Raw genomic sequence first — 14,869 nt, 5'->3', positions numbered from 1 at the left:
ACTGCTTTAGGTGCTAAGGATTCAGACATGTTGCAGCAGTGTGTAAGAGATTCCACAATGTGAGATATTGCAGGAGGGCATAGTCAGAGGGAGTTTGCAGTTGGGATAGAGAGTGCACTGTGTCAACTGTGGGGGTGCCCATGCAGCTGTGGATCAGAAGAGCCCTGTGAGAGAAAGACAGGTTGAGATTGACAGAGTTTGAGTGTGGCAGAACGTTTCCTATGCTGAGGCAGTGAAGAGAGTAGAGGATAACCCAAGGATGAGTGAGTCGACTGGGAGCCCTCACAGTGAATAGTCCTGTAGAGAGAGTTTTAGTAAGATTGGATTTCTTGCGTTTATAGAGTTGGTGATCAACTGCATTGCACTGATGGAGCGGAAATCATCAAGATAGATGTGGTAGTTGCAGCAGCAGATAAATATTTTGGTGTACGAGATTTTAGTGCAGAACTACAGAAAGTTTTGAGAGAAGGGGTTCCATCCTCCCAGGCCGACGGCTTGGTGTAGGATTGTTTAGGTCTAAGTAGTGGGATGGGGTGGAGGGTTTGGGGGCTAGTGTATAGGATGGCAGGTAGGTGGAAAATCTGGTGATGTTTCCTTGAGCAAGGCAAGGCACCCTGTTTGCTCTGGATAAGTGTGTCTGCTAAATGGCTGAAATGTAAATGTATATTAGGTGCAGGGTGAGATGGTGGTGCAATTTAAGGTTTTCCCTTAATTTTTTTATTTTGTCACAATGTGGAATGCACATTCCGAACTGAGAAAGGAAGCAATACGCCCCCAAATAACGTCTAGTCTACTGGAAATTCACATTTTTCTGTGTGTGTCATAAACAACTTTATATCGGAGGGCCTGCACATGCACAATGTGGTGCGATACGACAGACCCTATACGTATTTTTTTAAATGTTATTTTTTATTAACAACCAATCAATACAGAAAGTACACGAGGGAACACAAGTATATATCGATTGTATACAATGGACAATCGAGCTAGGGGGCACAATATCACATTACATTTACACAAGGACCTTAAGGGACATACATACACTGACAATGCTAACAGCTTTTTTGTTAGTAGAGTATTTAACTGTCTTAAAATACAGTTCAATTTATTTTTGTAGGGTAAGAAAATGTGTTTTGTTGTTTGTAAATTTACATTTGTGTATATGAAATTTGGCCAAAAGAATAATTAAATGAATTACATAAAAACGTGTCAGCTTATTTCTATCATATGTAAAGAATCCAAGCTGTACATCTCTCCACAATAGTATAAAATCTTCCTAAATGTGTTCAATTATAAATCTACGGATGTCTTGCCACAGTTTTCTTACATGAATACAATGCCAAAACAGATGCAGCACTGTTTCTGGGTGGTCATTACAAAAGGAGCAATTTGAGTTCATGTTTTCCTTAAACTTCTTCATATAGTGGTTAATATTTATGGATAATTTTAAAGGAAATTCCTTAATTTAGTTAACAAGTAGGTATGTGTGGCAACATCCAAACTTTTTTCCAACAGATATTATCAATAAATCCATTCCAATAAGGCATGACATAAGGAAAAGCTACAACATCCTGCTGAAACAAGGTTCGTATCGCTCTACCGGAAATTCACAAGAAGAAGGAGTCTGTCTCTCACTGACGTCAATGCAGGACTAGGTTGCGCCATTTTGAAAGTACAAGCAGGGAGGGGGAAATTTTGCAAGCAAGCAGCCAGCTAAACAAGAGGCTTTGCAAGTTGTTCCAAGGGAGAGTTGCTGTTTGTCAAAGCACTGCTAAGCAAGATAAGTGACATGAGAAGTTGAAGAATAGTAGGGGGAAAGCCACACACTCTGTAGCTTTACGATTCACCTGCACTCATCGAGATTCTGCTTGTACACACCCTAGCACGGTAAACTGGAAAGATAAGCAAGGGCCCCAACCAAGGCAAGCCCTCCTCGACAGAGATTCCCTCTCCACCATGGCAGGTAACGTTAACTAGCAGGCTACTGTCGTTAGCTAACTATGACGCATAAATAAAATGGTCAAGTTAATCGCCCATAAAATCTACAAATTGTTTTGATGTAACGTTAGATTGTCCGCTTTTTTGATATTTAGAGATAATCTAGCTAACTAAGGTTAGCGTAGTACGTCTACGAGTTGGGAGTGTAAACGTTGCTCTGCATGTGTTGTCCAGCGATAGTGGAGGCTTCGGCTAGGTTAGCTAGCTAACTCTACCATCGACATTTAGATAGCTAATGTTACCTAACTTTATCTGTGTTAGTTATCACTTCCACTCTGTATTGGAGCTAAAGTTAGCAAGCAAGTATGTCTATTTTGCTCAATAGTTCTCTTGATGATGTTTTATGGAAAGTACCTACAGTAGTCAGAAGATTATAAACAAAGCATGCTGATCAATACGATTCATATTATCTTTGACATCAGAACCATGATGATGCAGCTTTTGATTTTCAAAGCATTGCTGTTTGCGGTTCTAGGAGCTGGCGGCGGAGGCAATGATGTGCAGTGGTGTTTCTCTCAAGTCAAAGGAGCGATTGATGACGATGTGGCTGAAGGTATGACTGATGATTCAGACTCTAGACTGCTAACTAGCTAGTTGATGTAGTGTGCAGTTAGCAACGACAGCCACCGACTCACTTTCACCTCTCCTCTCAAAACATCATACCATAACTTCAATTAAAATCACGGAACACAACAAGCGCTTATTTGAGACAGGCTTCTATTTGAGCCAGGCATCTAATTAATGCATACAGACGTTTGCTCATTTGCATAGCTAGTTGATTTTGTTTAGTTCCTGCATTCACTTCAAGCATTTTAATCAATCTATGCATTGCCTGCACTGTGTTATCATGTACACACAGTGTCAGTCATTGAGTCTTAGTATGCCTATTTTGAAGTTGTTGACTGTTTTTGTGCTTGCCACTTAACAGTAGCTTGCTGTTATCAGCCAATGTCTAGCAGTTTCTTACTCGTGATTAAAAAAAACAGATTTCCATAATTTAAAAAAAGTAATTATTGAATTATTTAATGTAACACATGAAACTTTAAACCTGGTAATCTATTCATGTTAACCCTGTAAACAATTCATTTAGACAAAAGGTTTATTTGCTGAAATGTGTGCCTTTGCCCAGCTATTAAAAGGGACAGGTGGCTTTTTGAGACTGTTTAATTGAAGTTTTACGTTACCCACCAAACATGTCAAATAATAAAGGGATGTTAATTTTGCGATCAGATGTGATGGTGCATAATTGATTGTCTGGAAATGGTCAGTGGCCCAAAACGAAAGGTAAGATGATGTTGGGTGATTCTCATGACGGAGCTATAGTCTGTCATGCCATGCAGTTTTGGTCTGTAGCCTTCTTCATCTCATGATGCAGGTTAGTAAAGCATTGGTAAAGAGCCCATGTTAACTGTTGTACTTTTCCACTTAAACTCATTAAGATACTGGGAACACTGGCACTTTTGTTTTTTAATTTGAGAGCTAGTACCCTAATTGGGTTTAGTCTGCATAGACTGTGTGCTTAGTTGCACATAAGATATAGGGATCTGTGTATGTCTGTAGCTAGGTTTCCATCCAGTTGGCAACAGATTTTCATGTGAAATGTAAAAAATATGCATAAAAACAATATGAGCATTTTCCAGAGATGTTTCCATCAAATGTACTTGTTGTGGATAAAGGCTGTGCGTGATGATATAGTGCACCTAAATACAGTTGAAGTTGGAAGTTTACATACCCCTTAGCCAGATACATTTAAACTCCACACTTCCTGACATTTAATCCTACTAAAAAATTCCCTGTCTTAGGTCACTTAGGATCCCCACTTTTATTTTAAGAATGTGAAATGTCAGAATAATAGTAGAGAGAGCGATTTATTTCAGCTTTTATTTCTTTCATCACATTCCCAGTGGGTCAGAAGATTACATGCACTCAATTAGCATTTGGTAGCATTGCCTTTAAATTGTTTATCTTGGGTCAAACATTTTGGGTAGCCTTCCACAAGCTTCCCACAATAAGTTGGGTGAATTTTGGCCCATTCCTCCTGACAGAGCTGGTGTAACTGAGTCCGGTTCGTAGGCCTTCTTGCTTTTCAGTTCTGCCCACAAATTCTCTATAGGATTGAGGTCAGGGCTTTGTGATGGCCATTCCAATACCTTGAATTTGTTGTCCTTAAGCCATTTTGCCACAACTTTAGAAGTATGCTTGGGGTCATTGTCTATTTGTTTGTGATCAAGCTTTAACTAGCTGACTGATGTCTTGAGATGTTGCTTCAATATATCCACATAATTTCCCTTCCTAACAATGCATCTATTTTGTGAAGTGCACAAGTCCCTCCTGCAGCAATTTTCCTCCAAACATAACAATGGTCATTATGGCCAAACAGTTTTATTTTGTTTCATCAGACCAGAGGACATTTCTCCAAAATGTATGATCTTTGTCCCCATATGCAGTTGTAAACTGTAGTCTGGCTTTTTTATGGCGGTTTTGGAGCAGTGGCTTCTTCCTTGCTGAGCAGCCTTTCAGGTGATGTCGATATAGGCCCTGTTTTACTGTGGATATAGATACTTTTGTACCCGTTTCCTCCAGCACCTTCACAAGGTCCTTTGCTGCTGTTCTGGGATTGATTTGCACTTTTCGCACCAAAGTACGTTCATCTCTAGGAGACAGAACGCATCTCCTTTCTGAGTGGTATGATGGTGTTTATACTTTATGCGTACTTTATGCGTACTATTGTTTGTACAGACGAACGTGGTACCTTCAGGCGTTTGTAAATTGCTCCCAAGGATGAACCAGACTTGTGGAGGTCTACAATGATGTCAATTAGCCTATCAGAAGCTTCTAAAGCCATGACATGTTTTATTTTTTCCCCCAAGCTGTTGAAAGGCACAGTCAACTTAGTGTATGTAAACTTCTGACCCATTGGAATTGTGATACAGTGAATTATAAGTGAAATAATCTAAACAATTGTTGGAAACATTACTTGTGTCATGCACAAAGTAGATGTCCTAACCGACTTGCCAAAACTATAGTTTGTTAACAAGAAATTTGTGGAGTGGTTGAAAAACGAGTTTTAATGACTCCAACCTAAGTGTATGTAAACTTCTGACTTCAACTGTATAACATTTATGGTTAAATTACCATGTACCTGTTTAAAAAGTACAAGTTCAATTGGTTTCCATTGCATTTTCAACTCTACTGATGGTTTTGTCACACACAATAAGTGCATTGTATAGAAAATGTGACCACTCTGGCCTTGGCACATGCGCTCTACGCTCACAGATGCATTCGGTTTTACCTATGTGATGAGATTATAATAGACAAAAGAAAGTGTTTTTATTTGTCAAACAGCCAATCATCGATCCTCATGTCACCAGAATAAGACCCTCAATATTTATTGGAAAAGGAGCATCAAGGTGATCTCAGTGTACTTTCACCACCCTGTGAAGTTCGTTGTTTATTTAATCTGTAGCCTAATAAACTGCATGCTTTCCCAAGTCGTAGTTGGAGGACAACACAATATATCATCACGTGACTCAAAAGTTTGCTTCGATATGTTAGTCATGTCGACATTTGTGCATAAGTGTTTCCACTGCCGTTTCTCTCATAATTACATTTACAGACACACAAAAGTTCTATCTTGTCTAAGTGTGTTTTGTCGACATTTGGAACATTTTCCAAAAAATTAGCAGTTTCCATCAGGCCTGTCACTTTTTCCTGACGTGTACTTTACTCGCATAAAAAGGTTGGATGGAAACCTGGTTGCTGTGTGCCTGTCCCTTTAAGTTAATCTGAACAGACTTTCAGACATGCGAAAGGCTGCAAGACTCAGTGACAATGTGGGACACGCAACCGTTTTCATGCTGCTGCAAAATATAGTTTATTCTGCTTGTTTCCTTTCCCCTTTGTCTGTTCCTATTGGAACTGTGGGGAGACAGTGTGTGGCTGTGACAGGAGCTGAGTCAAGCACTTCTCCATGGCACTCCTGTTGTGTTGGGGATAGCACTACCCTACACTCAGGCTTGTGCCAACCTCAGTCATAAGGGAGAGATTGTTGAGCTAAAGGCAGCGGGATGAGAATTCTATGGAAGCGGTTAGCTGCCGATGCTATGTTTGTTTTACGTTTTTCCCTCTGGTGTGGTTAAGTAGGTCTATACCTTGCTTTCCACAGCTTCTCAAAATCACATTTAGGCTACTAGTATTACTCTCTGTAGTGAAATCAGTGCACCAGTCTTGGGCACTAGATGCATTGCTAAATGGAGAGTCCCCCCCCCAAAAAAAACATGACAAATGTTGATACATCTATTATTTTGCAATAAGCAATTTAACCTACTACTTGTCATGTTATTTGTAACAGCTGACATCATATCCACTGTGGAATTCAATCACTCTGGGGAGCTACTAGCCACTGGGGACAAGGGGGGCCGCGTTGTGATCTTTCAGCAGGAGCTAGAGGTAAGTAAAGGATCCTGCTCAACACAGTCCACTAAAATCAATTACTTGACTGAATCTTGTCTCAGAATCTGTTATGCATGTTGTCATTGAGTAGAGCAAGAACCAGCCACAGTGCCGTGGGGAGTACAATGTTTACAGCACCTTCCAGAGCCACGAGCCCGAGTTCGACTACCTGAAGAGCCTTGAGATCGAGGAGAAGATCAACAAGATCCGGTGGCTGCCTCAGAAGAACGCTGCACAGTTCCTCTTGTCCACAAATGGTCAGCAGAGCAGTGTGTGCATGTAGCCTTATCCTCCCCAGCCCTTCCTCTGGTGAAGATGGGGAAACTCTAGATAAGCGGTTTTATTAATTTGATTAATTTGTATGATTTGAATAGGAGAGGGATCAACAGAAATATTTAGCTTGTGCAGAAGCAGTATGACATGTGTGTTGTCTTGCAGATAAAACTATAAAGCTGTGGAAAATCAGTGAACGGGACAAGCGACCAGAGGGGTACAACCTCAAGGAAGAGGATGGGCGCTACAGAGACCCCACTACCGTCACAACACTACGGGTGTGTAGACCTTCACGTACCCCCTACCTATACCCTACACACTCAGAGACCCCAACACTGACACAACTAAGAGTGTGTAGACTCACCCTATACACCTAATCCTATACACACACAACTCATACTACAGAACATTCTAAATCTCTTCTTCACCATAGGTCCCAGTGTTTCAGCCGATGGACCTGATGGTTGAGGCCAGCCCCAGGCGAGTGTTTGCTAATGCACACACCTACCACATCAACTCCATCTCGGTCAACAGTGACTGTGAGACCTACTTGTCTGCTGATGACCTTCGCATCAATCTCTGGAACCTAGAGATCACTGACCGCAGCTTTAGTATCCTCTGTTTGGTCATCATCACTTTTCCTTTCAGTCTGTCTGATGAACACAGTGTCTGATGAAGGTGATCTTAATCCATCTCAATTTCCTGCTGTCTGATTTTAAAAAAAAAATCTGCGTGTGTGTAGACTTTGTCTTGGATAGTACTGTAATCAATTTCACTGAGACAGTTCAATAAAACACAATTCAAGTAATTTGTGGGATAGGGTAGTTCAGGAGCCCCCCTATCTGTGGTGGTGTCAGAGCTGTTATTTTTGCCCTTGACCTCACTGACCTCCTCAGACATTGTGGACATCAAGCCAGTCAACATGGAGGAGCTGACAGAGGTGATTACAGCAGCAGAGTTCCATCCAAACCAGTGCAACACATTTGTCTACAGTAGCAGCAAGGGCACCATCCGCCTCTGTGACATGAGAGCATCAGCTCTCTGTGACCAGCACTCCAAACGTAAGTGTCATCTGACAGTGGAGTCAAAGATTTTAGTTTCAGACAGAAGAATGCTGTTCCCTGTGTGGAGACGACTAGGTAAAGTGACTAAAATGGTATATTGATTGAAATGACTACTACATGTACCCAGTTTTTCAGAGACAGGTTAAACGTACTGAGAAGCCCAGAAATTTCAGAGACCTTGGAAGCAGATGTTTCAAGAGTCCATTGCTTTCATTGACTACTCAATCAATCAAATTTATTTATAAAGCCCTCACATCAGCTGATTTCACAAAGTGCTGAACAGAACTAGCCAATGAACTGACTAAGTGAGCACACTTCTCCTTGTCTCATTCAGTGTTTGAAGAGCCTGAAGATCCAAGCAATCGTTCATTCTTCTCTGAGATTATCTCTTCCATCTCTGATGTCAAGTTCAGCCACAGTGGGCGCTACATGATGACCCGGGACTACCTGTCCGTCAAAATCTGGGACCTCAACATGGAGTCCCGTCCAGTAGAGACTTATCAGGTCAGCTGGTGTCTGTGTGGTGGGAGATGGTGGCATCATGGATGTTGCGTCCAAAATTCTATTTGCTTGTCAAATCTCTAAACCTTTAGTTTTATATATATATATATATATATCAAAGTCTTCCAGTAGGGGGAGATATAGTGTATACATATGTCCTTTACGTGTACACCTGTCCTGTATTGGCCTTTGTTGTATTTGATGGTTTTCAAGCAAGGATACATTCAGTTGATTATTGTATCATTTGTTATCATTTGACATTCGATGGTATGCTTATATTAGACTGAACCAATGTATTTTCTGTGCACATATAATGTACTGTTTTCAGTGTCTTGATAAACCATAATTTTCCTCCCAACAGGTCCATGAATACCTCAGGAGTAAACTGTGCTCACTCTATGAGAACGACTGCATCTTTGATAAGTTTGAGTGCTGCTGGAATGGAAACGACAGGTGAGAGTCAAGTTTAGCATTAGGTTTCGAATTGTGAATGTCTGACATTGATCATGAAGTTGATGCGGTATGATACATTATATCAGGGATGGGCAACTCCAGTCCTCTGGAGCTGGAGTGGTGCCCCCCAACAGATACAGCTGATAAAAAAAAAAAAAAAGCATTCTAAACTGAAGATCATGATTAGTTGTTTATAGGAGTCCGGTGTGTTAGCTGGGGCAATCAATCAGGCCTCCGAGGACTGAAGTTGCCCATCCCTGCATTAGATCAATGTTAGACATTGGGGACACATTAAAGAGTAATAGTTGTATTTATTACTATGTTGTACATAGTAATGTTATGTTCCATTTGGCCTACAGAAGAAAGGCTGTAGATACTGTAAGATACAGTACATGGGGATATCCCCTCATCTGAACTGAGCGACACAGGCCTTATCAAAGGCTTCCTTTATCGCTGTCCAGCAGAACTCAAGGCTCACCCTTGCATTTTCATGTGACTCCGCCTACAGTTTGATAAACGGCATTGGCACTTGGATTGGAACCGGTTGCTATGGTCAGATTACATGAAAATAGAGCTATTTGGCATTGAAAAACAGAAGCCTATGCAGAAAAGTACCTCATACCTACAGTAAATTATGGTGGTGGAAATGGTTAATTGACTACAAAATCAACATATTTGCAATGGCCATCTGTCTCCGGACTTGAAAAATCTGTACTTTGAATTGAAGAGGGCAGTCCATAGCAGCAGACAAAGTATATCAATGATCTGAAAAGATTGTGTATGATTGTTTAAGATCCCTCCCAACATGTTCTCCAATCTCAACATTTTAGAAAAAGGCGGTGCCATTATCCTCTCACGGGGAGGGTGTTAGACTACTGAAAACATGTGTGCCAATAGTTTTGACCTGTATCTTTTTTACTTTTTAAAAATGACTTGTTAAACAATATCTCTTTCTCTGAGCTATTGTATTAGTATAAAAAAAAAGTTGAATTTCCCCCTTTTTGCATACCGTATAGGTCAGTGTTTATTTTTAAATGTATTTTTGCTTATCGTTATCAAGGGTGCCAATAATTATGGACCTGACTCTACATTTATTTTTATTTAACTAGGCAAGTCAGTTAAGAACATATTCTTATTTACAATGACGGCCTAGGAACAGTGGGGTAACTGCCTTGTTCAGGGGCAGAACAACAGATTTTTACCTTGTCACCTCGGGGATTCGAACTAGAAACCTTTTAGTTACTGGCCCAATGCTCTAACCACTAGGCTACCTGTCGCCACAATACAGTTGAATTTTGTACGGTCTTAATGTGCCTGAGATAAATAAGTGTTTTGATTCTGTGATTGAAAGACTGATGTGAAACCACTGTCAGTCTGCCACTACCTCAGTTTCATTCCCCACCCTTGTCCTCCTCAGTGTTGTGATGACGGGCTCATACAACAACTTCTTCAGGATGTTTGACCGAGGCTACCGGCAGGATGTGACCCTGGAGGCGTCTCGGGAGAGCAGTAAGCCTCGTTCTGTGCTCAAGCCCCGCAAGGTGTGCACAGGTGGGAAGCGCAAGAAGGACGAGATCAGTGTAGACAGCCTGGACTTTAACAAGAAGATCCTCCATACGGCCTGGCACCCTCAGGACAACATCATCGCCGTGGCCACCACTAACAACCTCTATATATTTCAGGACAAACTGTAACAAATATTCAATGAACCCTTCATGTCCCAGATCCCACTTTAGCCTCGCTACTCTGGTCCCCAACTTCTCAACTGGAGAAGTGCAGCAAAACGCCTCTGTTTTGATGGCTTTCTTAGTCTTATTTCCTGTTCAGGGGGCTCCAACAGTACCACACTTCTTCTGCCACATTGCAACTGTTGTCCACTACATCCCAAAGGGAACACATTTTTAACACTAGTCTTTGAAATATTGATATGTTGCTAATTTAACGGTTTTGGTGCCACAAGCATTTTTTATATATACAAGCATTTTTTTCTTTTGATAGGAAGTTGTTCCCTCCCACCCCTCCGTCGTTGACACAGATCACAACATTGCTATTCTTCACTGACCAAATTGACAAGCTGACAGCTCTCAATTTTTGTCCCAGGCCATTTGTCAAATTTCCAAGTTTGCTCACCCTCTTTAACATACAGTACACACTTACTCTAAACATTGATTTAGACACGTATACACACACACAATAGCTCAACTCAGTTGGTGGGCTGGGTTGGGGTCTGGGGGTAATTTCGAGACAACTATGTAGAATATAGAGTTAGCCAGTCTGAGACTACAGACGAGGGTTAACCGTCTGGTAAGCACAGTGCCCTTCTCCAGAGGTAGCCTACAGTTTGAAGCCATTGCTTTTCCAAGTAAACGGTAGTGGGCAGAGGCATTGCAGCCTAATCTCCTTCTTGGACTTAGAGTGCCACCATGTACAGCTCAGCACAGACGCTCCAGTGCAGTAATTGCAGGAGAAAGACAGGCCTGCCTTGGCTGACCTGCATGACTTGTCCGTTTTTAAATGTAAGCGCGGCACCCATTTGTACCTCTGCTGCTCAGTTCCATGCATGCGTCTTGACTTATGCTTCTTGTGAATTTTTTAGTTTTCCCTCTGGATCAAGTTTTTTGTTTGTTTTTTAATGATGTTTTGTACTTCAGATAAAGAATAATCACTATAATTAGTTTATTTTTGTATGAATTAAGAAGACAGAAATATTGATTGATATCCTTTAATCCCTTCGCACTACTTGGTGTAGTCTGATCACTGTTGTCTATTAAGCTGTAGGTTTTGGACTGGTCTATGGACTGAAGGATTACTTGGACTGGTGAAAGTTATTGTGACTTACTGTGTTAAATTCACGTGGGCTGCGGGTTTGAAGATGGCGTGCATATTAATGTGCCATTAAGAAAGGCTTTATGCATGTTGGATGTCCAAATAAGTATTTTCAGGTATGTGTCACTGTGGAATCATAATGGTCATTCGTTTTTGTATTTGGGTTACTGTAACCGATATTGACTGGAATGGATTTGGGTGCTTCTGAGTTTAAGCTAGTTCATTTGCGCTAATTGTTTTAACTCCGGTGTGGATCTGTGTGCATCCGTTTGTTTGCCATGGCTGTGTTTTCCAAAAAATTGCACTGAGTAAAAGATCATTTTATTATTAATAGCCCATTGTACATTGAGAATGGGAAAGGCATTATCTGTTTGCTTCAGTTTGACTGAAGAAATGCTCTTAACTGCGCATTCACTGAGTATCAGGTTTATTGACTAGACAGGGTTACTGACTTGAAATATTTTATGAAACAATATTTTCTCTCTTTGATTGTGCGTAAGTTCTTTATGCAGGAAACAAACGAAATTGTTAATTGAGTTGTGTTAGTGGGTATCATTGGATGGAATTACTGGGTAATGTCAGCTCAGGGCATTGGAGACAGTATTTCAAATAAACGGCATTTCCAGCGTTTGTACTGTATTTAGTCAATGTGGCATTCTTTGTTGATATTTTGGGAGGTAAAGTATTTTTTCTTCTGTCTGTAGCACATGGCTACGTGAATACTTGATTGACGAGATACCAATTGTGAGCCATTTGATCGTAATAAGTTAGCATTAAGAGTATCAATTGAGTCTCATTTACTAGTAAGGCTACCAATAAGCACTATTGCAGACTGCAATAAAGGTAATTAGCTCTACTGGTGTTGTGAGGGTCACTTCCTCGTCCTTGTTGAATACTTAGATTTTCTTATGTTTGTTTTGTGGACAGTTTTTATAATGGCTGTCACTTATAATAGCTGTTGTGAAAATGTGTCATGACATGAGGAACAAGAGTAGCCTACTACTAGCCTAATGTTTAGGTATGGTTAAGATGTAAAATGCTCAATAGGAGAAGCAACACGTGATACCCCTAACCCCATACCGCCATTACTCTCTTGGCATTAGAACATCACGGCTCAGTTACGGTACAAATGTAATTGTTGCCACAGATCGGCTCTTATTTTATATATATATATATATATATATATACATACATACATACAAATATACAAATATACATACATACATACAGTTGAAGTTGGAAGTTTACATACACTTAGCCAAATACATTTCAACTCGGTTTTTCACAATTCCTGACATTTAATCCTAGTAAAGATTCCCTGTCTTAAGTCAGTTAGGATCACCACTTAATTTTAAGAATTTGAAATGTCAGAATAATAGTATAAAGTGATTTATTTCTGTCTTTCATCACATTCCCATTGGGTCAGAAGTTTACATACATTCAATTAGTATTTGGTAGCATTGCCTTTCAATTGTTTAACTTGGGTCAATCGTTTCGGGTAGCCTTCCACAAGCTTCCCACAATAAATTTGGGTGAATTTTGGCCCATTCCTCCTGGCAGAGCTGGTTTAACTGAGTCAGGTTTGTTGTAGGCCTCCTTGCTCGCACACACTTTTTCAGTTCTGTCCACGGATTTTCTATAGGATTGAGGTCGGGGCTTTGTGATGGCCACTCCAATACCTTGAATTTGTATTCCTTACTCTGTTTTTCCACAACTTTGGAAGTATGATTAGAGTCATTGTCCATTTGGAAGACCCATTTGTGACCAAGTTTTAACTTCCTGACTGATGTCTTGATGTTGCTTCAATATAGTCCCTCCTGCAGCAAAACACCCACATATGATGCTGCCACCCCCGTGCTTCACGGTTGGGATGGTGTTCTTCAGCTTGTAAGGCTCCCCCTTTTTCCTCCAAACATATCAATGGTCATTATGGCCAAGCAGTTCTATTTTTGTTTCATCAGACCAGAGGACATTTCACCAAAAAGTACGATCTTTGTCTCCATGTGCAGTTGCAAACCGTATGTCGATATAGGACTCGTGGATATAGTTGCTTTTGTACCTGTTTCCTCCAGCATTTTCACAAGGTCCTTTGCTGCTGTTCTGAGATTGATTTGCACTTTTCGCACCAGAATACATTAATCTCTAGTTAATCTCTAGGAGACAGAACGCCTCTCTTTCCTGAGTGGTTTGACAGCTGTGTGGTCCCATGGTGTTTGTACATGCATACTATTGTTTTTGCAGCTGGACGTGGTCTGAGGTCTTAGCTGATTTGCTTTTGATTTTCCCATAATGTCAAGCAAAGAGGCACTGAGTTTGAAGGTAGGCCTAGAAATACATCCACAGGTACACCTCCAATTGACTCAAATGATGTCAATTAGCCTATCTGAAGCTTCTAAAGCCTTGACAACATTTTCTGGAATTTTCCAAGCTGTTTAAAGGCACAGTCAACTTAGTGTATAAACTTCTGACTCCTGGAATTGTGATACAGTGAAATGTCTGTAAACAATTGTTGGAAAATGTACTTGTCATGTACAAAGTAGATGTCCTAACCGACTTGCCAAAACTATAGTTTGTTAACAAGAAATTTGTGGACTGGTTGAAAAACAAGTTTAAATGACTCCAACCTAAGTATGTAATCTTCTGACTTCAACTGTATATCTCTGCTGTCAGTTTAGACTAAAACAATACTTGGAGACACCTGAACAAAATAAAATAATACTTTCCTCCACACACTCCTGTCTTCACAACTCTTGTCTAAAGCCACAAAATGTCATTCAGAAGGACCTAATTGCCTTTTTCATAGCAGAGGAAATTAGATAAAGTACGTTTCCTGAAGTGACTGGCGGCTTGTCAGGCAGGAGAATGCCCAGGGGAACTTAAATATAATGTATTCACAGGACTCACAACAGAATGCACTTTTTATTTTTGTGAATTTCTTTTATTTGTATGTTTTGTTTTGAGGGACTCTTGATAAAGATTGGGAAATTCTGGGTGATTTAAAAGAAAAAGGAATACAGCGGTTTTAAAGGTTCACAGTATAGGTCTGTTTGCATTTGTCAAACAGGATAAAATACAGTTTAGGTTAATGAGTAATAAAGAATGAATAAAATAATTGTAATACGTTTCTGACTTCTTTCAGTGAGATGACTTGTATTTGTATAATGTTCTCATATAGGAAAGGGTCTTGTCATTACATACACAAGCACCATTTGAAAATTGAGAAAATAAAGCAAGAGGAGACCATTTAAATGCGAAATACAAGGAATACACATCACAAACAAATGTTTATTTGCGTTGGTGCA

General features: G+C 40.3%; 1 protein-coding gene across 1 annotated transcript; it reads left to right on the top strand.

The window, feature by feature from the left end:
- Positions 1-1,602: 1,602 nt before the first annotated feature.
- LOC118379346 (serine/threonine-protein phosphatase 2A 55 kDa regulatory subunit B alpha isoform) lies at positions 1,603-14,685 on the top strand. Its single transcript, XM_035766369.2, has 10 exons — positions 1,603-1,963; positions 2,474-2,551; positions 6,350-6,447; positions 6,542-6,707; positions 6,889-7,001; positions 7,157-7,334; positions 7,620-7,784; positions 8,122-8,291; positions 8,650-8,741; positions 10,159-14,685. Exons 1-10 carry the CDS (start codon positions 1,957-1,959, stop codon positions 10,433-10,435), a joined length of 1,344 nt encoding a protein of 447 aa, XP_035622262.1. The 5' UTR covers positions 1,603-1,956; the 3' UTR covers positions 10,436-14,685.
- Positions 14,686-14,869: the final 184 nt, after the last annotated feature.

The sequence above is a fragment of the Oncorhynchus keta genome, chromosome 14 (genome assembly GCF_023373465.1).
Source record: "Oncorhynchus keta strain PuntledgeMale-10-30-2019 chromosome 14, Oket_V2, whole genome shotgun sequence".
NCBI classification, from domain to species: domain Eukaryota; kingdom Metazoa; phylum Chordata; class Actinopteri; order Salmoniformes; family Salmonidae; genus Oncorhynchus; species Oncorhynchus keta.
The sequence above is the reverse complement of the archived record's forward strand: the minus strand, read 5'-3'. Positions and strand labels throughout refer to the sequence as shown.